The 27,331-nt window shown below is 39.3% G+C and overlaps 1 protein-coding gene across 2 annotated transcripts; it reads left to right on the top strand.

The window, feature by feature from the left end:
* The first annotated feature begins 3,516 nt into the window (after positions 1-3,516).
* Positions 3,517-25,755, top strand: WHAMM (WASP homolog associated with actin, golgi membranes and microtubules). Of its 2 annotated transcripts, none has more exons than XM_081293008.1 (10): positions 3,517-4,456; positions 8,079-8,252; positions 11,169-11,319; positions 12,570-12,739; positions 14,401-14,566; positions 17,127-17,314; positions 19,453-19,539; positions 19,787-19,882; positions 22,229-22,712; positions 24,800-25,755. In XM_081293008.1, the coding sequence occupies exons 1-10, from the start codon at positions 3,872-3,874 to the stop codon at positions 25,090-25,092; spliced, it is 2,394 nt and encodes a 797-aa protein (XP_081149134.1). In that variant the 5' UTR covers positions 3,517-3,871; the 3' UTR covers positions 25,093-25,755. The 2 variants fall into 2 exon arrangements, with proteins under 2 accessions (XP_081149134.1, XP_081149133.1); XM_081293007.1 differs by having other exon boundaries at positions 3,529-4,456; positions 22,205-22,712.
* The last annotated feature ends 1,576 nt before the right edge of the window (positions 25,756-27,331 follow it).

Raw genomic sequence — 27,331 nt, forward strand, 5'->3', positions numbered from 1 at the left:
CCAACAGGATGTTTACGTCTATGGAAAAAGATTTATCATAAAAAATTGGCTCACAGGTTAAAGTAGCACATACCTGTAATCCCAATGACTCAGAAGGCTGAAGCAAAAGGATCCCAAGTTTGAGGACAGCCTGAGATTGTCTTAAAATAAAAAGTAAAAATGGCCAGAGATGTAACTCAGTGACAGGGTGCCCTGGGTTTGAGCCTCAGTAATACATATTTCTTCTTTTTTTAGTGTTAGTTGGATACTTATTTATTTATTTTTATGTGGTGCTGAGGATCGAACCCAGTGCCTCGCATGTAGTAGACAAGTGCTCTACCACTGAGCCCCAATCCCAGCCCCCCTCCCAACCACTTCTCATTAATGGAGTCCCACAATCTGCAATTGGTAAGCTGAAGACCCAGAAAGTAGGTAGCATCTGCAGTCTGGTATTTCTAGTCTGAAGGCTGAAGCTCAAGATCTAGAAAGAGCAGATGTTTCAGTTTGAGTCTCAAGGCAGGACAAAATCTGGAAGCATCAGGCAGGAGGAATTCCCATTTAGCATTTTTGAGGTTATCAGACCTTTAATTGGAAGAAGCCTACCCACATTGGGCAGGGTCATGTGATTTACTCAGTCTCCAGATTCAAATATTAATTTCATCCCAAAACACTTTCATAGACATCTGGAATAAACTTTGACCAAATATCTGGACATCCCTGTGACCCAGACAAGTGAACAAACAAAAATCAACTGTCTTACATGTATACACATATGCTATAGACATATACACATATGCTATTGAATGTTTATGTCTCCCAAAAATTAATATGTTGAGCCAGGTTGGTGGCTCATGCCTGTAATCCCAGAGGCTCAGGAAGCTGAGGTAGGAGAATCACAAGTTCAAAGTCAGCCTCAGTAGTTTAGTGAGATCTTAAGCAACTTAGTGAGACCCTGTATCAAAATAAAAAATAAAAAGGGCTGGGTATGTGGCTCAATGGTTAAGTGCCCCTGGGTTCAATACCTAGTACCCAAACAAACAAAAACCTAATATGTTGATATTTAATCTTTAACTGAGATGGTATTTGGAAGTGCGGCCTTGGAAGGTGATTAGGTCATGAAGGTGGAAATTTCACGAACAGGATTAGTGCCCTTATGAAAACAGTGCCAAAGGGCTCCCTTGCCCCTTATAACTATGAATCAGGAAGCAGGCCCTCACTATACACCAAATTTGTGGTGATTTGATCTTAGACTTCTCATTTTCCAAAACTGTGAGAAATAAATGTCTATTGTTTATCAGTAACTCTGTCTATGGTATCCTGTTATAGCAGCCCAAATGGATATAGCGCGCGCGCGCGCACACACACACACACACAATGGGAGCACTTTTTCTTTTGGGTTACTTTATCTTCTTATTTATACCTTTTCTAGTGTCTATTTATAATGGTCACATATATCTTAGGCTTTAAAATATCAACTCTTTATTATAATAGTAACATATTATTTGGCTTATACAAAAAAATCAATACTATAAAAGAACCCTAAAGGCAAATATAAACCAGTCATGCATCTTGGTAACACTACTATTAGGTTTGGTGTATATTTTTGCTACCGCTTGAGCCACATCCCCAGCCCCTCTACACTTCTTTTGTTTCTTTTTTTTTTTTTATTGTTGGTCGTTCAAAACATTACATAGTTCTTAATATATCATATTTCACAGTTTGATTCAAGTGGGTTATGAACTCCCATTTTTACCCCGTATACAGATTACTGTATCACATCAGTTACACTTCCATTGATTTACATATTGCCATTCTAGTGACTGATGTATTCGCTGTCTATCCTATTCTCTACTATCTACACTTCTTTTCTAAAAATAAACAAATGTATTCCTGTTGAGAGCCACAGCCGGAATGGCCCCTGGCATTTTTCCAGAAGGAATGGTTGAAAGGTGCCGCCAGCAAGCTATTAAGATGATGATAATTAAATTAAGCTGTGTATAATTACTGTGACTGGATGATGCTGGATTGAAACAGGCTGTGTATTCAGTTGTATATAGACCCCTGCTGTCCGGCAATAGGGCAGCTCCTGTTGCCTCGGTTGCCCACTACTTTTGAGTTCTGGGGGAGTTCCCCTTGAGTTCAGGTTGAGCTCTAGCGGGGATTCCTGGAGAGTTCATGTTGGTTGGTGAAGTTCTGTGAAAGGAGTTCCGGTTGGTGTGGTGTTCCTGGAACAGCCGCAGTGGGTGGCGTTTGGGGGGGTACTGGCAATAAAGGAGTTCCTGTTTGAACCTACAAGTGCCTCATGGCTTGGTTTTTTTGTGCCCAGCCAGACTGCGGCATATTCCCTTCTCACAAACTAGCAATTACTTTTATAACTAGAAAGACTCATAGCTTCATTTTGAAAAAAACAAATAAATTAGGAAACTATTAGAAGAGATAAGATATTATAAAATACAGCTCAGGGATAGAGCACTTGCTGAGCATGTGTCAGGCCCTGGATTGAATCCCCAGCACTACAAAAAGAAAAAATAAAAAAGTAAACAGATCATATTAACTAAAACAATATATTAGAAGTAGTTTTGGGGGAAATAGATCACTTCAACTAAAAGATTATCCCTGAAGAGGACTAGGTGAGTGTGAGAGCAAGGCCCATTGCCTCCAGTCTTTGAAGGATATTTTCCTTCAAACAGAGGCAGCTTTCCATCTTCAAGTTGCCTGCTACACATTGTGGAGATCAATTTCAGGATGCAGAGATGCCCTAACCATAGCTCAAACTTGGCTCTGGTTTTTTCATTTGTTGTTCTGTTGCTGCTGTTTAACCTTGGGGACAACAGCAAGGGCAAATCTGATTCTAGGCTTTCCCAGCTCAAAACCTTCAAATGCTCCTCCATTTGTTATAGAGTAGCGACCTTTCCAGGCCTTGTTTTGGCCAGGGGCTCCTGGTCCCAGCTCCCTGAACATTCCCTCCCGGCCCTGCCTCCTCTACCCCTTTCAGTGCACTTATAGATGGACACTGCCATGTACTGTACTAGCTAGAGACTATTGGTGTCCTGTTCTCTGCAGCGTAAACACATCAGCTCTGCCCCCCACTCCATCTCTACATGTAAATGGCATTCCTGATACCTCCTTAAACCGGCCATCAGTGGCCAGGTGACCTTGTTTAGCCCCAGTTTATTCTGTATCTTAAGACAAGTTCATTTTCTAGGTCTGTTTCCTTACCTCTAAAATGAAGAGTTAGAACATATATTGCTTAAACGCTGCTTTGAAGACAGAAATGTCTTCTTGTATCTCCCCCACCAAACCTCCCCCCAATACTAGTACACAGCAGGCAAAATCTTACTGAATCGACAAAAATAAATTTTTTGGTTTTTACCCAGTGCTTGGCATCTAGGCTCAATAAATAACTACTGATTTTAATTGAATGTTTGGGCACCCCACCACATTTGTGCCCATATTCCAAAAAGACTTGATGACAGAAGACGGAAGCAACAGTGTCTGTCTTCAGGAAGTTTGAGTTTTCGTGTAGGAGGCAGACCTAGCTCGTCCATTTAACAAATATTTCCCCAACTCCAGTTAAATGCAAAGGTGAAGACAGTGAGGCAAGAGTATTTCCCAGGCTCCAGACCAGATTGCGAGATTGATTTCTGTCCGCCAGGGTCAGAGGCAGATGTTTTGACCTTCTCATTGGTTGTCGCAGACCCTCCCTTATGTCAGCTAACCAATCCTGGAAGCCCAGCCAATCAGTTGCGGGCTGGGGGTGGGACGCAGAGCTGGACGCTGCGCGGATTAGAGCCTAGTGGAGGATGTCCCGGCCTGGACGGTCCCGTGGTAGGAGGAGCACCGATGCCCGGCCCAGGCGAGCAGCGCTCACGGGACGCTGACCGTCGGGGCCATGGAGGACGAGCAGCCCGACAGCCTGGAGGGCTGGGTGCCACTCCGCGAGGATCTCTTCAGCGCACCCGAACGGCACCAGTTGCGCTTCCTGGTGGCCTGGAACGACGCGGAGGGCCAGTTCGCTGTGACTTGTCACGACCGCACGGCGCAGCGGCGGCGGCGGCGTGAAGGGACCGCGCCGGAGCCTGCCGGGGCCGCGCCCAGTTGGGCCGGCCTGCTCTCGGCCGCGGGGTTCCGCGGTGCGCACCGGCAGCTGGCGGCGCTGTGGCCGCCCCTGGAACGCAGCTTCCCACAGCTACCGCCCGAGCTGGACGTGGCTGGCTGCGGGGCCGGGGACCGCGGGCGCGGGCTGTGGGCGCTAGTGTGGCCGGTGCGCGTTGGCCTCGGAGAGACGGCGCTACAGGAGCTCTGCGGGCAACTGGAGCGCTATCTGGCCGAAGCGGCCGACGGCTGCGGCGGTGTCACCGTGCGCGACGCGCTCTTCCCCGCGGAAAGCGGCGCGGCAGACTGCGAGAGCCCGCACGAGCTCCGGGAGCGGGCCTTGCGCGCGCGGCAGGCCGAGGCGGGAGCGCGGCTGCACCAGGTATGCGCGGCGTCGGCTGCGCGGGACCTTTTAGAGGATTTGCCGGCTCAGGGGGACGCAAAGACTGCCCTCCGCGCGTGCAGAGAAAGGCGCAGGGTCACCCGCGCCTGTGTGGGGCAGCTGGGAGAAACTCGGAGGGACCTCGCATTAAGGCCTAGAGAGAGTTGGCTCATTCTGTTAGGTTAAAGTTTATTTGCAGTTAGGGCTAGGGCAGGCCCTTAACCTTTCTCCCGAAGATACTGGCAGAGCAGGATGTTGTAACCAGGAAAGCCCAGAAATACTGAAAGCAAAACTGAAAATAACCGGTCGCCGTGGCCGTCTATCCTTGGGAGGCTGAGGCAGGAGGATTGGGAGTTCAAAGCCAGCCTCGGCAATTTCTCGAGGCCCTAAGCAACTCAGTGAGACCCTGTCTCTAAATAAAATATTTTTTTGAAAGGGCTGGGATGTGGCTCAGTGGTTAAGCGTCTCTGATTCAATCCCGGTACAAACCAAACACACACACCGGAAAATAATCCATAACCTGTAGGAAACAATAGCATGGACTAAATATAAGCAATTGTAGATTCTCTAGGGAACACCAAGAATAGAGACAAGATGTTTTAGAGGATGAATTTACTAAGAAAATAGGTATTTAGTTTTTTAAGTAATGAAGACGATTAAGTGGAAACCCCACAGGAAGTGCACTTTATTCATCAGTTTAGAATGATAACAACAGGAGTGCTTCCCCCCCAGGCAATTTGAGAGAAAAATTAATTATTTCAGTGACTAAAAAGATTAGGAGAAATTAGGACTTCAATAGCAACAGTTCATTTAAGGAAAGCCAAGGTTTGGTGCCCCGTACATCCCCTCTTACCTTTTCTCATTATTGGACATATTAACCTGAATGATTTTTCTGTAAATTGCTTTGAGGAAGGGAAAGTGTAAGAGAAGAATTCCAGCATATTGCAGAAATCTTAATTACTGTATATTCCTTAAAGCTAAATTTAGGATGAACTTTCAAAACTAAAATGGTTTCATAAATGGAGTTTAGTGGGATCATTTTATACTGTGGGTTTTATGTGTAGCTATCTACACACCTACTAAGCATGTGTTGATTTTACTCCTCCTGCCCTGTACTGGGGATTGAACTCAGGAGTACTGTACCATTGAACTATATTCCAGCCCTTTTAAATTAATTAATTATTTATTTTAAAAAAATTTCAGACAGGATCTTACCAAGTTGCTGAGGGTTTGTCTCACCGAATTGCCCAGGTTTATTTTAGCTGGGATTAGGAGTGTGGGCCACCAAACCCACCTTGATTCTACATTGTAATATGAGGAAACCAGGGGGATTTCATGCCAGTCTGCTTTTAATCTTCAGCTTGATCATTTCATATCAAACAGACTTGTTTTTCAGACACTTGATTTCTCAGAAGTGTTTTCTCCTTAAATTCCAGCATTTATATATGATGTAGATATTATTATATCTACATAAAAGTTACACTTTTCCTGAATTGAAGTTTATTCAGGGATGTTATATAGTACTAGTGTAGTTCATACTGTTGAGCTAGGTGCTCACATTATTGTAATGCACCTGTTTACCTGGAACTTAAAAATAGGGTAGAGGGGTGAAAATTTAAAAACCTATCATGTCCATGGAAGTGTATGTAATCTTATTTAGAATAAAAAAGCAATTGATTCTAGAATTAAACCAGTTGATAATATTGCTAGTATCTACAAAATTTAGCTAAATGTTTGACTCTGGAATTTTTCCCTCAATAGTCTTAAGGAATAAGGCTGAAAATTTTCAGTTTTTAATCTTTGCATCTGTGTGTTTTAATCTTGGTGAGGGAAAAGTTTTTTTAAATGTTACTATTGTTACCTGGATAAAACTACAGTTGAGATTAGGTCAGATTATTCTTAAGTAGAAAGATGGAAATTGAAGAATTTAAAAATGTGTTGGTTGAGCTGGGTGCGTTAGTGCATGCCTGTAATCCCAGCAGTTTGGGAGGCTGAGGCAGGAGGATTGCAAGTTTAAAGCCAGCCTCAGCAATATAGCCGGGCCCTAAGTAACTTAGCAAGACCCTGTCTCAAAAATAAAAAATGGCTGGGGATATGGTTCAGTGGTCAAACAGAGCCCCTGGATTCAAAATATACTAAAAAAGAAAACAAACAAACAAACAAAAAAAAAGTATTGGTTGAGGGACTGAGGTTGTGGCTCAGTGGTAAAGTGTTTGCCTAGCATGTAAGAGACACTGGGTTCGATTCTCAGCACCACAAATAAATAATTAAATAAAATAAAGGTCCATCAACAACATTAAAAAAATATAAATTGGTTGAAAACAAATCTGTACCATTACTTGATTTTATTTTTTTCTCTTTTGGGGAAAAGATCATTTCCAAATGAGTTCACCTGGATTACAAATTGCTTGGTGCTCTGTATCAGAAACAGTGCTTAGCAGAGACTAGAGCCATAGTTGAGGCTCCCTGAATAAGTCTACTTTGTGGGTGGTTTCATGGAATATTTACTTTGGGGAATTAAGAGACTCAACTTGCTGAAGAAGTACTTGAGGACGTCTCTAGAATGTCTTTATGAGCTTTGAAAAAAGGAGTATGATCTCACCAAACCTTTAATTAGAAGAGTTAAATGAAAAAAATATCCATAATATTGGTCTTGGAGATAAATGCTATTAACAGTTGATGCCCCTTTGGGTCCTTTTCTCTCTGTACTTGGTACATAGTGGAGTTAAAATTTTGTGCTTTGGGGGCTGGGATTGTAGCTCAGTGATGGATCCTTTGCCTAGCACATGTGAGACACCAAGTTTGATCCTCAGCACCACATAAAAATAAATCATGGGGCTGGGGTTGTGGATCAGCGGTAGAGCGCTTGCCTTGCATGTGTGAGGCACTGTGTTTGATCCTTAGCACCAAGTTAAAAAAATAAATAAACAAAATAAAGGTATTGTGTCCATCTACAACTAATTTTTTTTTTAAATTTGTGCTTTGCTTTTCCCTCATTAAATATTACAAAATCCGGGCTGGGGCTGTGGCTCAGCCGTAGAGCACTTGCCTAGCATGTGTGAGGCACTGGGTTCAATCCTCAGCACCACATAAAAACAAATAAGCAAAATAGAGGCATTGTGTTATCTACAACTAAAAAAAAAAAATTACAAAATCCTCATATTATTAAGCAGTCTTCAAAAAAACAGTGTTGAAAGACTACAGTAATAATATTCTGCTGTGGATATACAATAATTTATTTAACCACATTTGTTTTCTTGGGCTTTTTGATTGGAGGACAATAACATTTTCATTTTTAATTAGCATTTAAAATTGATGTATTGCTGGGCATGCCTGTGATCCCAACAGCTCAGGAGGCTGAAACAGGAGGATTGCAAGTTTGAGGCCAGCCTCGGCAACTTAGCAAGACCCTTTGCAACTTAGACACTTGAAATTGAGTGTCTGAAAATAAAAATAAAAATGGGCTGGGATGTGACTCAGTGGTGAAGCACCCCTGGGTTCAATTCCCAGTATATAAAAAAAAATGTATTCAAGTTGACAACATTAGCTTTCTTTAATTTTGTTTGGTATGATTTTATAAATAATGTGCAGATTTGAGCTTTATTTATGTTTTGGCTTCTAGGTTCTTCAAGGACATGAAAAAGCCAACAACATGGTATCATTGATGAAAATTTATCAAGAGGAAGATGAAGCTTATCAGGAATTGGTTACTATGGCAACCATGTTCTTCCAGTATTTACTGCAGCCATTCAGGGACATGCGGGAAGTTGCAACTTTATGTAAGCTTGGTATTTTGGTATGTTTCCTTATATTTTTATTTTATCAGATATCTATCTGTTGTATATATTTTTTTAGTCACACTTAAGTTTCCATCTGTATTTTACTTTCTTTGGGTTCATCTTGTATTTAATGATATTATAGCTTTATTGAATTTATATTTAAAATTAATTTTAAAAATTGGGGCTGGGGATTTAGCTCAGAGGTTCTGGATTTGCTCTTTCGCACCAATTTAAAAAAAAAGGAAAAATATTGATTAAAAATGAAGACATTTAATGGGAAAAAAACTCTAAATGAACAGACATAACTTTCCTATTTTCATATATGAATACACAACCAGTGTAACTCCACATGATATACAACCACAATAATGGGCAGTTATATTCCATGTATGTATGATATGTCAAAATACATTCTACTTTCATGTATAACTAAAAAGAATTTTTAAATTTTTTATAAATGAAGACATTTACATTGGTCATCTTCTCAACACCTTAAAAACTATAAATTTTAAAGGGTTAAACACTTTTTCTGCTGATATATAGGCTTTTTATTTCATTTTTTCAAGTGAAATGAAAAAGCTAGCCTGTTGCCCAGGTTATCTTTGAATTTCTGGATCAAGTGATCCTCTTGCATAAGCCTCCTGAGTGGCTAGGACTATAGTGTTTGCTACCATGTCCTGCTTGATTTATTGATGTGATGTTTATTTACTTATTCAGCTTATTTTTCACCTCTAGGGACACCTGGCGATTTATTAGAGATAGTATGAAATTTAAGCAGCAGGGTCCTAGATTGTAATTCAGTAACTTAAACTTTATTAAGGCTGTCATCACTGATTTCACTTTTCCTATTTAGAAAAGATATTATTATTACTGTTGCATCCCAGAGGTGCAAATGAATCTAGAATCCAGAGGAAGTAAGCAGCTTGCCTTGGGTCTCAACAACTAGAATCAGAAGACATCAGAGAGTTTTCTTGATTTCTGCCCCCTGCACTGGGCCATCTTTCCACATGTACTCTCATGACCTCTGCCAGGTTTTTGTATTATAAAAATTGTATTTCATTTAGATGAAGCTCATGTCACTATAACTTGAAGATAAAGTTGTTCTGTTCATTATTTTGAAAGGCTGTTGTTTGGAGAGTCTTTACTGCCGTGTGTGTGTGTGTGTGTGTGTGTGTGTGTGTGTGTGTGTTTTAAGTAACAGGATTGTTGAGATATAATTCATAGACTGTACATGTAAAGTGTACAGTTCAATGGTTTTTAGTGTATTCAGAGTTGTACAACCACCACTACTAATTCCAGAACATTTTTAACTCCCCCCAAACCATGTTTCTGCTAGCAGTCATTCCCATTTTACACCAACCTTAGACTATCACTAATCTACTTTTTGTCTCTGTGGATTTTTCTTTTCTAGACATTTCATGTAAGCAGAATCATGACTGGCTTGCTTTACCTGGCACAGTGTTCTCTTGGTTCACCTATACTGAAGCATGTCTCAGGACTTCATTTCTTTTATTGTGATTAATATTCATTAGAAGGATACACCACATTTTACTTATCCATTTAGCAGTTGATGGACATTTGGGTTGTTTCTATTTTTTTTTTTTTGGCTATTATGAATAATGCTGCTATGAACATTTGTGTACAAATTTCTGTGTGGACATATGCTTTTATTTCTTTTGTTTATGTCCTGAGGAGTGGAATTGCTGGGACACATGGTCATTTAATGCCTAAACTTTTGAAGGACTGCTAGTCTGTTTTCTAAAGCAAGTATATTATTTTATATTCTGACCAGCATAAATGAGGGTTCCAGTGTGTTCACATTATCATCAACACTTGTTATTGATATTCTCATTGATTATAGCCATCCTAGTGGGTGTGAAGTGATTTCATTATAGTGTGTGTGTGTGTGTGTGTGTGCGCGCGCGCGCGCGCTGGAAATCAAACTCAGGACCTCACACATGTGGGGTAAGTGCTCCACACTGCGCTACCTCCCCAGCTCCCCCCTGTAGCTTTGATTTGCATTTCCCTGATGGTTATCCTATATATATGATATCAGTAAATAATGCTTTGTAGACAGAAAATTGAATGCTGGACATCTTAGTTCAGGCTATTGTGACAATATATTGTAAACTGGGTGGTTTATAAAGCAATAGAATTTTTTTTCCTCTCATAGTTCTGGAGGCTGGAAAATCCAAAATCAAGATGCTGGCAGATCTGGTTTGCAGTGATAGCTCACTTCCTAGTTTATAGGTGGTTGTCTTGCTGTACCTTCACATGGTGAAGAAAAAGAGGGATTTCTTGTCTTCTGTCCTTTTTATAAGGGTATTAATCCCGATTGTGAGTGCTCCACCCTCATGACTACCTCCCATAGGCCTGCCTCCTCGTACCATAACATTGGGGATTTAGGCCTCAGTATATAACTTTAGGGGTGGACGCGAACATTCAGTTCACAGGAATACATGTCATAATCAGGAGTATACAGAGTTTATTGTTTTTTAGGTGATTGTATTTTTTCTAGTAGAAAAGAACAATAGTCCTGAAAAGCTAATTGTCACGTCCCTAAAAGAAACCATAGAAACAGCTAACACTGGAGTGCTATGGATCAGACTCTGCTTTGTGCTTAGTACAGGTCCCATTTAAGCAACTGTGTATTATTATTAATAGAGAGAAACATAACTTTACAGCATTCCTCTCCAAGAAAAGTTATTCTAGTAATGTAAAGTGAAAGTGGGTTTTTTTTCCCTTTATGCCTCAGAGTACCCCTTTGTTTTCCAGGTGGTGCCCAGCTTAGAGCCATGCTCATCCTCAATAAAGGATTGCTGAATGAATGGAAATTTAATTGACTAAGTAGTAATAACGAAAGTAGATAAGACAATAAGTCTCCTTTTAAATTGCTAATGGCTGTACACTACTGTTATCTCTGCTCTCTGTAGAAGTCCCTGGATGAGGATAATCTGGGTCCTAAAAGGGTAGTTGCCCTGCAGAAGGAAGCCAAAGAATGGAGCAGACGTGCTGAAGAAGCTGTTGTCTCTATTCAGGAGATCACTGTGAATTATTTTAAGGAAACAGTAAAAGCATTAGCAGGTGATAATAAAAAAAAATGCTATACTAAGCTGATTTTCATATTATTAAAAAAAGTTGAGTGCCTCCTAATAATACCTGTGTTTCCTAGGTATTGGGAATTATATAAAATAACCATAAACAGACACCGCACAGTCTGGTGAAGGGAGAGAAATGTTCATTTCATTATATATTCATTCAGCACATAGAAAATGGCAGTGGCAATAAGGGTCAGGGAGAAGAGAAACACTGGGTTTTGAAAGCCTATGGGAGGGAAACTGGGTTTGATCAGGGTGGTCACCAAAGTCCTGTGAGAAGTGATGTGTGCCCAGACATCTGAAGGGCTCATGGAAATTGAGAGGGCAAAAGAGTGTGCTGGATGAAATAGCATTTTCAAAAGGCTCTCTGGCTTGATGGCACCTGGCAGATATGAGGGGCTTAAAGAAAGCCCAGGGGCTGGATGAGAGAGTGCAGTGGGAGGGAGAATGCTCGGCAGGAGGGGTCAGACACCAGAATGCTTGGGGGTGGAGCAAACAACTTTTGTCTAATCTTACACTGTTGTTGATCATAGCCCCAGACAGGAAACAACCTCATGTCTGTCAATCAGTTTGATAAGATATAATACATTTATAAAACAGAACTATATAGCTATTAAGCACAATTCTCTATATCTGTTTTAAAAATATTTTTTAGTTATACATGGACACATAATATCTGTTTTAAAAATATTTTTTAGTTATACATGGACACATAATAACTATTTTGTTTATTCATTTTTTTACATGGTGCTGAGGATCGAATCCAGTGCCTCACATGTGTGAGGCAAGCGCTCTGCCACCACGCCACAACCCCAGCCCTCTATATCTTTTTAAATGAACTATAAAAATCCCCGATATATTAAGTGAAAAAAGCAATATAAAGCACAATGGTGATTGTAGTTTCTTTTAGTCAGATTATCTATATAGGCCTGTTTGTCTAGGTAGACACAGAAAAAGTCTGGACAGATATGTACCAAAGTGTAAGAAGCAATTGCTTCAGCTAGGTAGATCATGAGCTACTGTTTTTTTTTTTTTTCTTTTTAATGAAATACCTGGACTTTTCTATTAATGACCACATATTACTTTTGTGATAATAAAAAATTATTAAAACAAAATTTCTTTAAAAAGAACGGTTTACATATAATAATGGGAAACAATAAACAAATAATTAGCTCAGAATAAATTTTGCTCTTTTTAATGAGTTGTAATTTTATTTTATTAATTATAATCCAATAGGAATGCAGAAACAAATGGAACAGGATGGGAAGAGATTTGGCCAGGCTGCCTGGGCCACAGCCACTCCCAGATTAGAAAAACTCAAGCTCATGCTAGCTCGAGAGACCCTGCAACTCATGAGAGCCAAGGAGCTGTGTTTAAATCACAAAAGAGCGCAAATTCAGAGAAAGGTAAGATAAAGATAAATATAACTTTGTTTTTAAAATATACTTTTATTTTAGATAGCACCTTTCTATCTGGGTATTGTTAATGCAGTTCTTTTCTTATTCCAAATATCATCTTTAGTAGATAAGACTTTAGAGACTTATGGAAGGTTGACCATAAACTTTCCCTTTGATCAAGATATTTCTGAGATATCTTATTGTAGGATTTATAATGACACCTTAATATTGAAGTGGGCAGTTTTCTACTCTACAATCAACCCAGCAATATTTTCAGGTTTTTTTTTTTTTTTTTTTTTTTTTTTTGGTAGCGCTAGAGACTGAACCCAGGGCATCTTCACACGTGCTAAGCAGGTACTCTACCATTGAGCTACATCCCCAGCCCTTTTTATTTTTTATTTTGAGATCAGGTCTTGCTGAGTTGCTAAGGCTGGCCTTGAATTTGCAGTCTTCCTGTCTTACTTCCCTAGTCGCTGGGATTATAGGTATGTGCTATCATGCCTGACCCCAATATATCTTTTTTTTTTTTTAAAGAGAGAGAGAGAGAGAATTTTTTTTTAATATTTATTTTTTAGTTTTCGGCGGACACAATATCTTTGTTTGTATGTGGTGCTGAGGATCGAACCCGGGCCGCACGCATGCCAGGCGAGCGTGCTACCGCTTGAGCCACATCCCTAGCCCCCCAATATATCTTTAGAATAATTAAAGAGATGCTTCATCCAAGGATGAAGTTTTTTTTCTGTGATCTTAGGACTTTAAAACAGAACATTGTAAATACCTTTGTCATCCCAGACTTTTATAAGGAAATGCCATAATCAGGTGGTTAACACAACACAAATTTATTTTTTACAGTTCTGGAGGCTGGAAGTCCAAGGTTAGGTGTCTTCAGATTCAGTGTCTGATGAGGGCCCTCTTTCTGGCTTGTGGACAGCCAACTTCTTGCTGTGTAGTCTCATGCATGGCCTTTCCTCAATGTGTGTCGGTGGAGAGAGAAAGAAAGTACTAAAAGAGCACTAAACCCTGGGCTGGGGTTGTAGCTCAGTGGTAGAGTGCTTGTCTAGCACGTGTGAGGCCCTAGGTTCGATCCTCAGCACCACAAAAAAACAGATAAATAAAAGAAAGGTATTGTGTCCATTTACAACTAAAAACAACAACATCAACAACAAAACCATACAAATAAAGAGTGGAAAGATAGTCCATATAGTGCCTCATTGCTATTTATTTTCCTCAGAACCTAAACATTTTCATGTTTCAAAGATAAGATAAAGTGTCTATAATGAACGTTGAATAAGGAAATTTTACCTGACTAGATGAAATGGAAAAATGTTTCTTTTTCCAGTGTGCTTTTTACACTTTAGTACTAAATAAGTGGGAAAATACCCGGAATGCCTCTAAAGTTTACTTTTAAAAAAAATTAGTTGTAGATGGACACAATACCTTTATTTATTTATTTATTTTTAATATTTATTTTTAAGTTGTAGTTGGACACAATACATTTATTTATTTATTTATTTATTTATTTATTTTACATGGTACTGAGGATCGAACCCAGTGCCTCACATATGTTAGGCAAGTGCTCTACCGCTGAGCTACAACCCAGACCTAAAGTTTGCTTTTAACACACTAATTATTTTATTTTAACTTGTTCTTCTTTTTTCAATAATAACAAGGTGGAAGATCTTCCAGAACAAGAAAAAAATATACATGTTGTAGATGAATTAGAAATACAATATTATGAAATTCAATTGGAACTATATGAGGTTAAATTTGAGATATTAAAAAATGAAGAAATACTTCTTACAACACAGCTGAACTCTATTAAAAGACTTATAAAAGGTAAATTTATTTTATATAAGATCAAAATGTTTAAATTACACACTTGAAAAATATAAAAATAGTATCACTTTTCTGTAACACCTGTTGAAATTTTTTAGTTTCCTTTCCGTATTTTTTAATTAAAATAATATATTTATCCCACTGGCTCAGGAGGCTGAGGTGAGAGGATCCCAAGTTCAAAGCCAACCTTAGCAACTTAGTGAGGCCCCAAGCAACTGAGTGAGACTTTATGTCTAAATAAAATATAAAAAAGGACTGGGGATGTGGCTCAGTGGTTAAGTGCCCCTGGGTTCAATACCTGGTACCAAACACACACACATACACACACACACACACACACACACACACACACACGCACATTCATTGTTAAAAAAGGAAGAACCCCAAGCCCATTTTTTAGAGAATCTTAGTGGTATATTTGTAAACTTTATAGCCTTTTTAATATGTCAGATGTACATAAATGAATATCAATTTTTAAGGTGAAACTACATAAACTATTCGGTAACATCTTTTTCATTTAATATATAATAACCATCTTTTCATTTCAGTAAGTAATAAAAACATCAGAATTTTAATGGCTGCATAGTATTCCATTATATAGATGTACTGTGATTTCCAGTTTTTCACTGTCTCAATTAGCAGATTAGCAGAGAATTCTTTTTTACACATATATCTATATGTAGGATAAATTATTTCCTAGAAATAAATTTCTGAAGATAGAATTATTGGGTTAAGGACATTGTGTATTTTATATCTTAAAACATTTCTGTTAAAACAACATGATAACAATGTTTGCAAACTGGAAGTTCCTCCTGGTTTAATAATTTTCTTCATGTATACCCTGAACATACTATTTTCTGATTTCTAAATTGCATGCACACAGTGCCCCTCTAGAGATTATACAAAATGAAGCTCTTGTCAGCAGAGTATGAGAGTCTTTGCTTTTCCATACTCATGCCATCCTTTGACATTTTTGGTTACTTTGTAGAAAAAATGGCATCTTCTAATTTTAATTTATTTAATTATAAGTCATACCAAATACAATTTTTTAAAAAGTTTATGGGCCATTTATATTTATTTTATGAACTTCCCAGTCATGATCCTTGCTCATTTTCCTTCCAAATATTTATTTTCCATATTAAGGATATTATTCAATTGTTTGTCAAACAATTAGGAATTTATTTTGCTCCTCATATTCTTAGTTCCAATCACTAATTTTGAAAACATTTTCCCCCACTGATTTGAATGGCTGTGTCTCATATCCAGAATCATTACATTGACTTTGAACTGTTTGTGAGTTTTTACTGTCCTATACTGACTTGTGAGTGTCTTCCCACCTTTTTAGCATCTGGTAGGGCAAGCACCCCTTATTAATCCTGCACAAGTTTTTTGACTATTTTCACTTCTTTATTCTTCCAGATAAACTTTATAATCACTGTGGCAAGTTAAATAAAACAAAACAAAAACAACCAAAAACACACTGGAATTTTTGGGATGATGCTTAAAATTAGACATTACTTTGGGGAGAACTGTAAATCTTTCCAATTTTGATTCTTCCCACTCAAGATCATGGTATGTCTCTTTATTTTTAAAAATATTTTTTCCCCTAAAGGTCCTCCAAGTTTAATAATTTTCTTCATGTAGATTCTGAACATATAGTTTAATCCTAAGTATTCAAAAATTTTTTCAGTACTTTCAAGTTATAAGCATTTTACATATTTAGGAAAAATGTCTATTTAAAAAAAGTTAATCTGGAAGAATGTAAACTAAATTATATATAATGTCTTCATCTGGGAATGGTACTCAGTAGGTTTGGGGAAAAGAAAAAAAATTACCTTTTATTTAATGCAATTCTGTAGGATTTGGATTTGTTATATATATTAAGCATACATTTTAAAACATCAATATGTAATCAAGATTAAATAAAAATAAGGCAACTTTCTGGTGTGCTGCCAGTATAACTTTCCTTTCTGGAGGGCAGTTTGGCAAGAGGTATCAAGAGTTTTGAATATTTGTCAGTTAAGGAAGTGCTAGGCAAATGCTCTACCCTTATTACTCTATTTCTTCATAAGTTTTATGACTATAATATACACAAAGATTTACGCACAGAGATGTTCATCACAGAAGTAGATAATAATGGAATGATAAAATGTTCTTACAACAGAGAATATCTTAAATTAGAGAAAACTATGTTGCCATTAAAATTTTATTTCTAACACATGGAAAATGTTTTCTTAGAACTCTGTTGACATGGCTAAATACATGTGGTACGTGTATATATGTACATAAATGGTAATAGTGATTTTCCCCCATAATAAAATTATAAGTAATCTTTGTTAACATTAAAAAACTATGCATTATTTTTTTAAACTTAGTGCCTCCCTGTTGCTGAGGCTGGTTTTGTTTTGTTTTGTTTTGTTTTGGGGTGATGCTGAGGATTGAACCCAAGGCCTTATGCATGCGAGGCAGGCACTCTACCAACTGAGCTATATCCCTAGCCCCTATGCATTATTTTTTTATAGCAAAATATGTTTCAAGAAAATTATTAATACATTTTTAGAGAAACAGGATGAAGTTGTCTATTACGACCCGTGTGAAAGTCCAGAGGAACTTAAAGGTATGGATCATGTAGCCGACCTGCAGCATGGTGGGAACTTGGAGGTGAAAGAACTCAGCTTGCAGTGCCAGAAGCTGGAGGCCAAACGGGGCAGGATCTGTGCCAGGAGAGCCTCGCTCAGGAACAGAAAGGTAGGTACCCTAGCTGGATTTTTCTCTTTTCTTCCAGGGATTTCTTATTTTATAAAAGAGAGAGAGGTATTGAAAAATAAGACTTTTTTTTTTTTTTTTTTTTTTTTACCCAAACAGTGATTAATTTTTGTGTTTGTAGATAACAGTGGCTCCCATCAAATATATTTTAAATATTATTTTTTTAAAAATTGTTTCTTTGGGGATTTAAGCATTTATCATAATCTCCAGATTGTAATTCACTCATTCAACAATTATTTGTTGAATGTCCACTGTATATACAGCTTTTTTAAAATCATGCTAGGATTTCTAATAATCAGTTGTAGCAAATTCTAAAATATATTTTATTATAAATTATGTATTACAAAAAAATCAATCACATATGCAATATTCAGCTCATCGACCTTATATTTGCTGAGTGGTTATTTCTTAATTTTTAAAAACTGCATGATTACTAAAATAATAACATAAAGAGATTTACTTTTTCCAACAGAAAAGAAAGCTCCTCTATTTCATGGAATTACTCATATTTTTTTTCTCTTATTTGAATTTAAAAAACATGAAAATCGTACCATCTTTTCTATTTTCAAAAAATGTGCTATTGCTCTTTCAGGAAAATACAAATGATTTTGTAAAAAAAAAATTGCTAGAATGTGTCCTTTGCAGGTCTGTGATTAAGAACTGTAGCTTCTAGATTTAGGAGCTGTCCTTCAGATGTCTGAAGATTCACAGGTGTTTGCCTTTTGCTCCACATTTCAGAACACTGTGGGCATTGGGCAGTCCCTTTTGGCCCTCCATGGTACTGTAGGGCCATGTCGAGATGGAGCGGTGCCTCCACCTCCTTGGCAGGATAGACTTGGAACATTGACCTTCACCTTCCAGATCATCCCTTCCCTGCCCCAGTTAGGAAGCTCTTGCCACTGGGCTGTGACAATGCTGGAATTTAGATGGCACTGGGTCCACAAGGTGGGAGCTGAGATCAGCCTCCAGAGTCCAACTTGGGTTGAAGTCACAGTTTGGCCACTTGGTAGCCATGTGACCTTAGGAGAATTACTTAAATCTCTTTTGAGCTCAGTCTTCTTATCTGTTAACAGGAAAATCATAGCAATGATACAGACCTCATGGATATTATGAGAATAAAATGTTATAAGGCATATAAAGTGCTTGGCACTGAGGCTGGGACCTAAGACATAGTCAATACTAAATGTTAGTATTATCATTATATTATTTTCCACATGTGCATTAATACATTAATGGTTAGACATAGGTGAGATATAGTTTAAAAAATAATTTTTTAGGTGTAGTGATTATGGAAATCAGTTTGGAGGTTCCTCAAAAGACTAAGAATGTAACTAGCACATGACCCAGCTAACGCCTCAGTATTTATCCAAAAGAATTAAAGACAGCATCTGCAGGGATACTTGCATACCACTGTTTATAGCAGTATAATTCATAATAACCAAGTTGAAACTAGTCTAGGTGCCAGTCAACAGAGGAATGGATAAAGAAAATGTGGTATCTACATAATGGAGTTTTACTCAGCCATAAAGAAGAGTGAAATTATGGCATCTGTGGTAAATGGATGGAAATGGAGACTATCATGAAGTGAAACAGCCAGACTCAGAAAGTGTTGAATATGTTCTCCCTTATGTAGAAGCTAGAGAGGAAAAGGGTAGGGGGGAAGGGTGGTAATGGAGGATCTTGTGAAAATAGAAGGGAAACCAGTAGACTAGATGAAGTCGACCAGGGGAGAGAAAAGGAAGGTACTAGAGAACAAAGCTGACCAAATTATGTGCATTTTTGAATATGGAACAACAAAATTCACTGTTATGTACAATTATAATGCACCAAAAAAAAAAAAAAAAAGAAATGGAAATTGCCTGTTTGTATGCCCCCTCATTGTTGGAGGATCACTTGTTCATCTTTCAAGGCTCTCTCCTGGGAACAAATTACTCATGTAAGCGGCCAATTAGCCCTTCTCACATGAGTAGGGATGGCAATACCGTTGAGACACAACAGAAGCTAATATTAATGAATGCCTTACACCATAGTCCAGATGCAATGCTTTTGTCTTTTAATCTTTTATGCCACAGCCATGGTAATATTAAAAACCATGTAGGTGATGTGTATTATTCCATTAGGATCAGTGCAAAGAAAACCATCGGCTCAGATTGCAACAGGCTGAAGAAAGTACAAGATATTTTCATCAGCATCATAGTATTCAAATGGTGAGTAGCTGAAAGAAAATGTTTTGTATTTGCATGATGTGACGCTGTGGCCTGTATGTGTGGGAACCCAGGCTTTGTTGCCTAGATGCGCAGCCCTCGCTCCTCCCATCTTGCAGCTGGGTACAGACATGGTGGGTGGGTAACGTTGAGTCACAGCCCCTTTCTTTGTCAAGACCCATCTTGCTTGTGTTTCAAGACATATAATCAAAATTCTGAGCACCTTATAAATACATTTGTTTAAATATAGAAAAGAGACAAAATAAAAGAAGAGGAGCAAAAGAAAAAAGAGTGGATAAACCAAGAACGCCAGAAAACACTCCAGCGATTAAGAGCCTATAAAGAGGTAAGTTCTAGAAATGATCATCTCACTTTTTCAGGGAAAATAAAAGCAGATCACTTATCCTAGGAGAAAAGTCTTAAGTATTATGAACAGATGACTCAGAATATGAAATGCTTCAGAAATACTATTATTTGTGGCATATCAGTGTTTCCAAAGCCCTGCTAAAACATCTGGTGCATTGACAGCACAACATAGTTGGGTTCCTACTCCCTGGTCCTCACCAGTGGTGCTAGCCGTGCCCACTGGGACTCATTCAGACCAGCAGGGAAAACTGAAAATAATTTAACTGCCCTCAATTTTAACTGGCCTTTCCCCCTCATTTGTAATAAATTCGACTCAGGGGCACTTTGCCACTGAAGTACATTCCAGCCCTTTTGATTTTTTATTTTGAGACAGAGTCTTGTTAAGTTGCTTAGCACCTCACTAGGTTGCCAAGGCTGGCCTTGAACTTGTGATCTTCTTGCCTCAGCTTCCCAGGTTGCTGGGATTACAGGCATGTGCCAGCACACCTGGCTGTGATGAATTCTTTAAAATGTCACCAAGGAAGCATTGTGACCTAAGTGTAGTGAAAGTGCTCTATTAAAAGTGAACAACTTATTTTTTTAATTAAAAAAGTAAATAAGAACTTATTTAAGAATATAATTGAATTTATTGACTCTAAAAAGACCCTGATTTCACATTGTACCAGATCAGGGCCTGAGTCGCAGTAGGAAGGATGAACGGAAGGGGGGCTACAGGAATCCCAGATGGTTGTGAAGCCAGATAGAGAGAAGCTGGCTGTCCCTGCCACCACCAGGGTACCGATGCAGGGAATGGAACCCGCTGGGAGGGATCCAAGGGCAGTGACTCTGTCCGCTTGGTCCTGACTCCACAGGTCAGGAAGTTGGATGGCAGTATGGAAAATCAGCCTTTCAAATGTGGATGGTATAAAGATTCGAGGGGTAGAGAGATTACAATGGCAGACTCAGGCCTCCTAAGCTCCCAACAGACTGTAACAGTGAGTTAAAATCTAACAGGCTGACCTCACTTGGGATAAATGATGCTTTTCTTAGTTCTTGATAGCCTGTACCAGAGATGTACATTGGCATAGGGTGGATAGGAAGGCTTTAATGGAGTGGGAGAGAGTGGCTTAAATGCAGAGGGAAAGAATCTTGAAGATTTAGTTTCCTTCAGCTTAACGTGAGTCACTGTATGATGAAAGCTCATTGAGGTCTGGGGCTTGTTGCCATTACTTTGATGTTTATCCTGGAGAAAGAAGAATGTGGGGAAAGAGAGAAGTACTCTGAGTTTATCATAAATTGCCCAATGTGTGTGTTTTCAGTTTACATTAGTAGTATTGTTGGGCATAGTGGGACATGACTGTAATCTCATCAACTCGGGAGGCTGAGGCAGGAGGATTCCAAGTTGGAGGCCAGCCTCAGCCACTCAGTGAGACCCTGTCTCAATGATAAAAAGTGTAAAGGACTGGGGATGTGACTCAATGGTAGAGCACCCTTGGGTTCAATCGCAGTACTGAAACAAATAAATAAAAGTGTCATATTGTATACATTTTTTGCCAGTTTCTTTAACTCCAATTCTGTTTTTGAGATTTATTCATGTTGCTCTAGTTCACTTTAATGGCTTCTTGATATTACATATTTTGTTTTATTGGAAAATCTGTGCCTTCTTTAGGGAAGCTTCCCACCACAGTTCTTTGTAGTATTAGATGTTTCTTTATCAAAAGAATACCTAAGACACCAGAACTTTTCAAAGTTAATTTTTTTTAATTATGAAATTTAGTCTAAGCCTGAAAGTTAAGAAATATCCATATTCTCTTTTATGTCTGTGTTTTCCATAAACCTTTTACCCCAATGTTTATAATCATAATACCTATTATTTTTATATCCTGCTGTTTTTATTTAATGCAATGTCATAATTTTTTTCTTTAGGTGTTTCACAGGCTTTGTACTATTTCTGCTTTTTCATGGCTGCTTACTATATTAAATAAATTTGACATAATTTTCAACTAACTTCTTGTTGGCATGTAGAGCTCCTAACTTTTCATGCTAAGAATATTATGAATATTTTTATCTCTATGTATTCATTCATATCTTCATTTTATTACAGAGAAGGTAATACTTGGTCAAAGGATATAAATGCTTCTTTTTTAGCACATAAGAATAGATTGAGTAGTGAGGATGGCTAGACAAAGGATGGGGGGCCACTGTGAATTAGAGTCCTCTATGCATATGTCAGTGTTTATTTACAGATTTGTTCTTAGATGGTTTCAGCATGTTGATAGTCTGCATTTGTGTCAAATTTCTTGCAACCATGTTTTATTTTCAGAAATATTCAGTTCAATCCTTACAGCAGACATCCTGCTCCGAACCCGGGACTCCAAACCTGCCAGCTGACCTTCCCCGGCAGAGGTCCTCACCAGTTTCTCAGCTTGTGTCAGCCGCTCCCCCGTGCTCTGGGAAGGCCCGAAGCGCTCCTCTCGTACCTGAAGTTTGTACTGAGAAAACCCCCAAGGATCAAGACTATCACAGAAATATCCCTGTCCAGATTTTTGTTCCAGTTGGTGACCGAACACACTTCAAATCCAGTGAAGAGCTGTCATTGTCCCCACCACAACAACCTTCTCCTCCTCCTCCTCCTCCTCCTCCTCCTCCTCCTCCCCCCCCACCCCCACCGCCTCTCCCTCCACCTCTTCCTGCTCTGGCCTCTTCTCATGCTACCAATCATTGGAACTTAGGTCTTGGAACTTGGGTAAAAGATGATCAGCCACGTTCTCTAGTGTGTGAGTCACCTGCTGAGAGACCACCCAATTCCTTGGAAAGTTTTCAATGCCCAGGTAACCTGCTGGAATTCTGTCCCTACTCCCAGGGGTTGTTAAGCTGCTCAAGCATTCTAGCTTTAGAAGCTACCATCTGCAAATAAATATATTTCAGAATTCTCTAGTCTTAAAATATTCTAGTATCTGTTGACTTGAGTATTAGTCTTTCACTGTAGTTTGTACAACCCGAGTTTGATGAATGCTAACTTAGCCTGAAAAAAAACATCTCTTTTGATCACGTGGCTCGGGATTTCTGAGGCTGTTAAAGAATCAGTCTATTCAGGGGCTGGGGGTGTAGTTCAGTGGTAGATCAGTTGCCTAGCATGTGTAAGGCCCTGGGTTTCACCCCTAGCACAACACACACACACACACACACACACACACACACACACACACACACACTCTCTCTCTCTCTCTCTCTCTCTCTCTCAGTATATTTTAGTTTTCTTAACACTTCAGTATGTATCTGATTTCTGCCATTGAATTTTCAGTACTGCTTTACTGTAGATTTTCTGTTGCATTTGAGGCCTTTACAGGATTAAATTGTTGCATTTTAAGAAGGATATTGCTTGCACATTATTCTGTTATATTCTATTGCATTGTGTATTAGCCAGAATGTAGAATGACTGATGGGGAAAAAGTGGGTCACTTTTTGTCAGCAAGTACAGTAAACTGAATACATTTGAAAATTTGTTTAACAAGGCTGTAGTTCTCTTCTCCATGATTCTAATCATGACTTCATACATAGACTGTTGAGGATACCAGCTTAAATGTGCCCAGATTTGGAGCCTGCTTTAGGAGGGTTTGTGTGTTCAATAAATCTTAGCAAAATACTGTGTACACTTACTGGCCCCAGGCACAATTGAAAATGTCACTCTCTCAGGTGACCCTTTTCCACAAGGTTTGTGATAACATCACATGAAAGGAAAGTGAGCACTTGTGTGCCTGTGTCTATGTCAGAGTTTGGGTGTAGGCAGGTCGATGGGGGTACCTGTTCTAGCTCAGGCTTAATTCTCAAGTTGTGGGGGCTCTATTCAACTCAAACACTGAGAATAAGAAGAAAGTGTGAATTAGTGCCAGAAAATGCCCGTTATGAAACCTATTACTCCCAGAGGGAAATTGTCATCAGTTATAGGTTTAAATCCAAAGTGAAGTAGCCCTTGTCAGCCAACTAGAAATGACTCTTAATCTTGAAGGCCTACCTGGAAGATGTCTAATTTAATGGCCACATCTTACTCCTGCATCCAGTAGGAGATAAATATTTTATCCTTTCAGGGTCTCAGGGTGTCAGAGTGTAAAATAGCTTCTCTCCAGTATCTGGAAACTTTGAGCTAATGTGTGTTTTGACAGTATTCACACCCTTAAAAATAGAGCATGTAACCACTCCAGGGTGACATGGGTGGAATTAAACACTACACAGAAAACAGTGCCAGAGCCACCCCCTCCCTGTTCATTGAGCCACTGATTAGAATTTTACTTCAAGCCTTTTTGTGTGTGGAAACCTACTCACTTCATTGTCACAGAATGAGTCATCAATGACTAATATCCAAGACTGGAGTTAGAGAAATACCAGCAGGGTACATTTAAAAAAAAAAAAAAGGGTATTTTCTAAGTGGAAAGAGAAATGGAGGAGATAAATTTAGAGGGATCTAACTCAGGTACAGTGGGTCTTATTATTTCCACCCCAGGCATCCATAACTCTCTTTAGGGTGTCTTGAAAGCAGTCATTCTAACAAAAGGTGTATATGACTGTTCCTGAAAATTGCTAGGGCTTTGAAGACGGTAGTGGAAAATAAGTAGTCAAGATGATAGAATATGAGCTATTAAATATCCTGGGGCTGGGGAAGTAGCTCGGTTGGTAGAGACTCACCAAGTATGTGCAAGGCCCTGGGTTCTGTCCCAGCACCACAGCAACAAAACAAAACGACTGTCCTGGATTCAGAGAGCTTATCATTGGTCTCTCTAACAGGTAACCAAGGCTTTATCAAATGGACTGATGATTATTTGTGTGAATCATGGCATTAACTGCTTTTCCTAGCTTTAGCACAGTAATGCTCTGGCAGCATGATACTGATGTAGCACTTGCTCCGTTTGCTCAATTTCAGGATCTATGGATGAAGTGTTGGCCTCCTTAAGGCACAGCAGAAGCCCTCTCCAGAAAGCGGAAGTGCCCTTTTCGCCTGCTCCCCGCACGTCAGTCAATGAGCACATTCTGGCTGCCATAAGACAAGGGGTGAAACTAAGGAAAGTCCACACAGACTTGGGCTCAGGCCTCAGCGACAAGCCAACCAGTGACCTAGAGAGGAGCATTAAAGCTGCACTCCAAAGAATCAAGAGAGTGTCTGCTGACTCAGAGGAAGACAGCGATGAGCAGAGTCCCAGCGAGTGGGACCATTAAGCATGTCTCTAGGTCTGACAAAGGTAGATGGGCCACACAACACCCGAAAAGATCAGCAAGGCGCCTGATGCAGTGACGCATACCTGGAATCCCAGCAACTCGGGAGGCTGAGGCAGGAGGATGGCAAGTTTGAGGCCAGCCTCAGCAATTTAGAGAGACCCTGTTTCAAAGTAAAAAATAAAGGGCTGGGAATGTATCTCAGTAGTGGAACACCCCTGGGTCAATCCCCAGGATCCAAATATATATACATTAGTGGGGTTTGGGGTGAGACATTGCAACTTGGATTTGGTGTTGTGGCTTTTAAAGCTGAGAAGGGAAGCACACATGTGACCATTACATACCAACCCATAGGTAGATAAGAAACCCATGTGAGCATCACTGGCCTAAAAGAATAGTACATATTTTTCTCCATGGGTAATCTAGAATCGTTCCTTGATTCTGAAAGAAGTTTACACTACTCTGGTAAACAGCACTATTAGACTACTGACTGTTCTCCTGTGCATACAGCATAGTGGTTCCTCACATTTAAAAGGTTTGTATGTGAATATTATTTTAGCAATAATAAGAGTAAATTGCTTCTATATTCAGAAACTATTTTAAATACTTAAATAAAATTTATTTTATATGTCAAGCACTATGTAAACTCATAATAAAGAATTATTTATAATCTATTGGTGTCAGTCATGAGGAAATGGAAACAGTCTCTTCACTGCTGTAAAAACCAAGCCTTCCTTGCTTCTTTGCCTGGGGGGTTTCAGATAATGGTGGGAGAATAGTGTTGGTCCTCTCAGGAACTGAACTCTTAGGCTACAATCTTTTTCTCCTCCTTGCTTTGTATTAAAATTAGCTAGGTACAGTGGCGGAAGCCTGTAATCCCAGAGACACAGGAGGCTGAAGCTGGAAGATTGCAAGTTCAAGGCTAGCCTGGACAACTTAGTAAGACCTTGTCTCAAAAAATGAAAAGGGCAGGGGATGTGGCTCTGTAATAGAGCATCCCTGGATTCAATCTCCAGCTCTGGAAAACAAAAAATTAGGAGAGAGGAAGGGACTCACACAAAGCAGTCTATATATGATCTCAAACTGCCCAAATGTAACTGCTAATCTCATTCTACTTGTGTTTGTGACTATGACCCTGGGTTTCCACAGAATAGGATGAAGCTAGAGAAAAGTCCCATTACACACTAAAGGTCTTTCTGCTTCTGGTTTCTTCTTAACTCTGGCCCATACCAACCTGAAGGGCCTTGATACAGTTGGGAGGCATCTGAGTCCTTATTCAGTAGTTGCAACCTGGACCTGCCTCCCTAGCCTGATTAGAGAGCCTCCAGCGTGGCTGCTTCCTGATTTTCCTTGGGACTGTCATGTGTCCTACGTTCCTAGAACTCAAATCCATGAATGTGTCTCTGCCACACTGGGCCTGACATGGCTTTGGTGTCTGATGAAGCAAGCTCTGGCTGTGCACGGGCCCTGGGGACTGTGGCTCCCTCACAGATTCCCACGTGTTCTACTGGGAATTGCTCCATGCTGGCTACTTGCAGGCTTCATTTCCAAATCCCCAAGGCAGGTCCTGTGCCTTTGCCCCAGGCCTCCTTCCCCACCGGCAAGCCCACCTCAGCATAAAATAAAAATAGTCCTCTGAAAAGAATCTGATATTCAAAAATGGCAAAATCAGAACTTTGTAGGACTTTCTTATTATGTTTGTTATCGTTTTTAATACTTAGAAAAATTTCAGTATTATGAGACACCAAGGAGTTCAATCCAATTTGGATAATTCTCAGAATTTGCTTTTCAGGGGCTGCCAAAGATGAGAAGCCATCAAAAAAAAAAAAAAAAAAAAAAAAGGAAAAAGAAAAATATTATTCTCAAAATAGTTCTCTTGAAGTTTCAAAGTTCCTGGCACACTTGTGTGTCTTCAGTGCCTCAAAAACTTCTCCCCCTCCTCCTCTGGAACCTTCCCTCCTTCATTTCTCCCTTTTCTTGCTTCTTGCAGTCAAGCCCTGAAATAAATCCAGCTGCTGGCTTTGGGAAATTCAGACTCAAGATGGAGGGAACAAGAATGTCTTCTGTTGTCTAGTTTCAGACATTCCCAGTCTGCCCTTCAAAGTACTGCCAATCAATCCATCTTTACCTCTCAAAGTTCCCCCCTGGCTTACCAATCAATCAATCAATAAATAAGGACTGGCCTGCAGTGAGGCGTATAAAAGTCCCAGGAAAGGGTTGTTGTTCCCTTTACCCACTGTAG

Source organism: Spermophilus citellus (genome assembly GCF_964194105.1).
Source record: "Spermophilus citellus genome assembly, chromosome: 4".
Taxonomy (NCBI): Eukaryota; Metazoa; Chordata; class Mammalia; order Rodentia; family Sciuridae; genus Spermophilus; species Spermophilus citellus.

Bases quoted from the DNA above. Each gene is read 5' to 3' on its own strand.
- WHAMM (XM_081293007.1), top strand. From the start codon at position 3,872: ATGGAGGACGAGCAGCCCGACAGCCTGGAGGGCTGGGTGCCACTCCGC. The intron at 19,883-22,204 runs GTAAGTTCTAGA...TTTTATTTTCAG, and splicing joins GATTAAGAGCCTATAAAGAG to AAATATTCAGTTCAATCCTT. The intron at 22,713-24,799 runs GTAACCTGCTGG...GCTCAATTTCAG, and splicing joins GGAAAGTTTTCAATGCCCAG to GATCTATGGATGAAGTGTTG.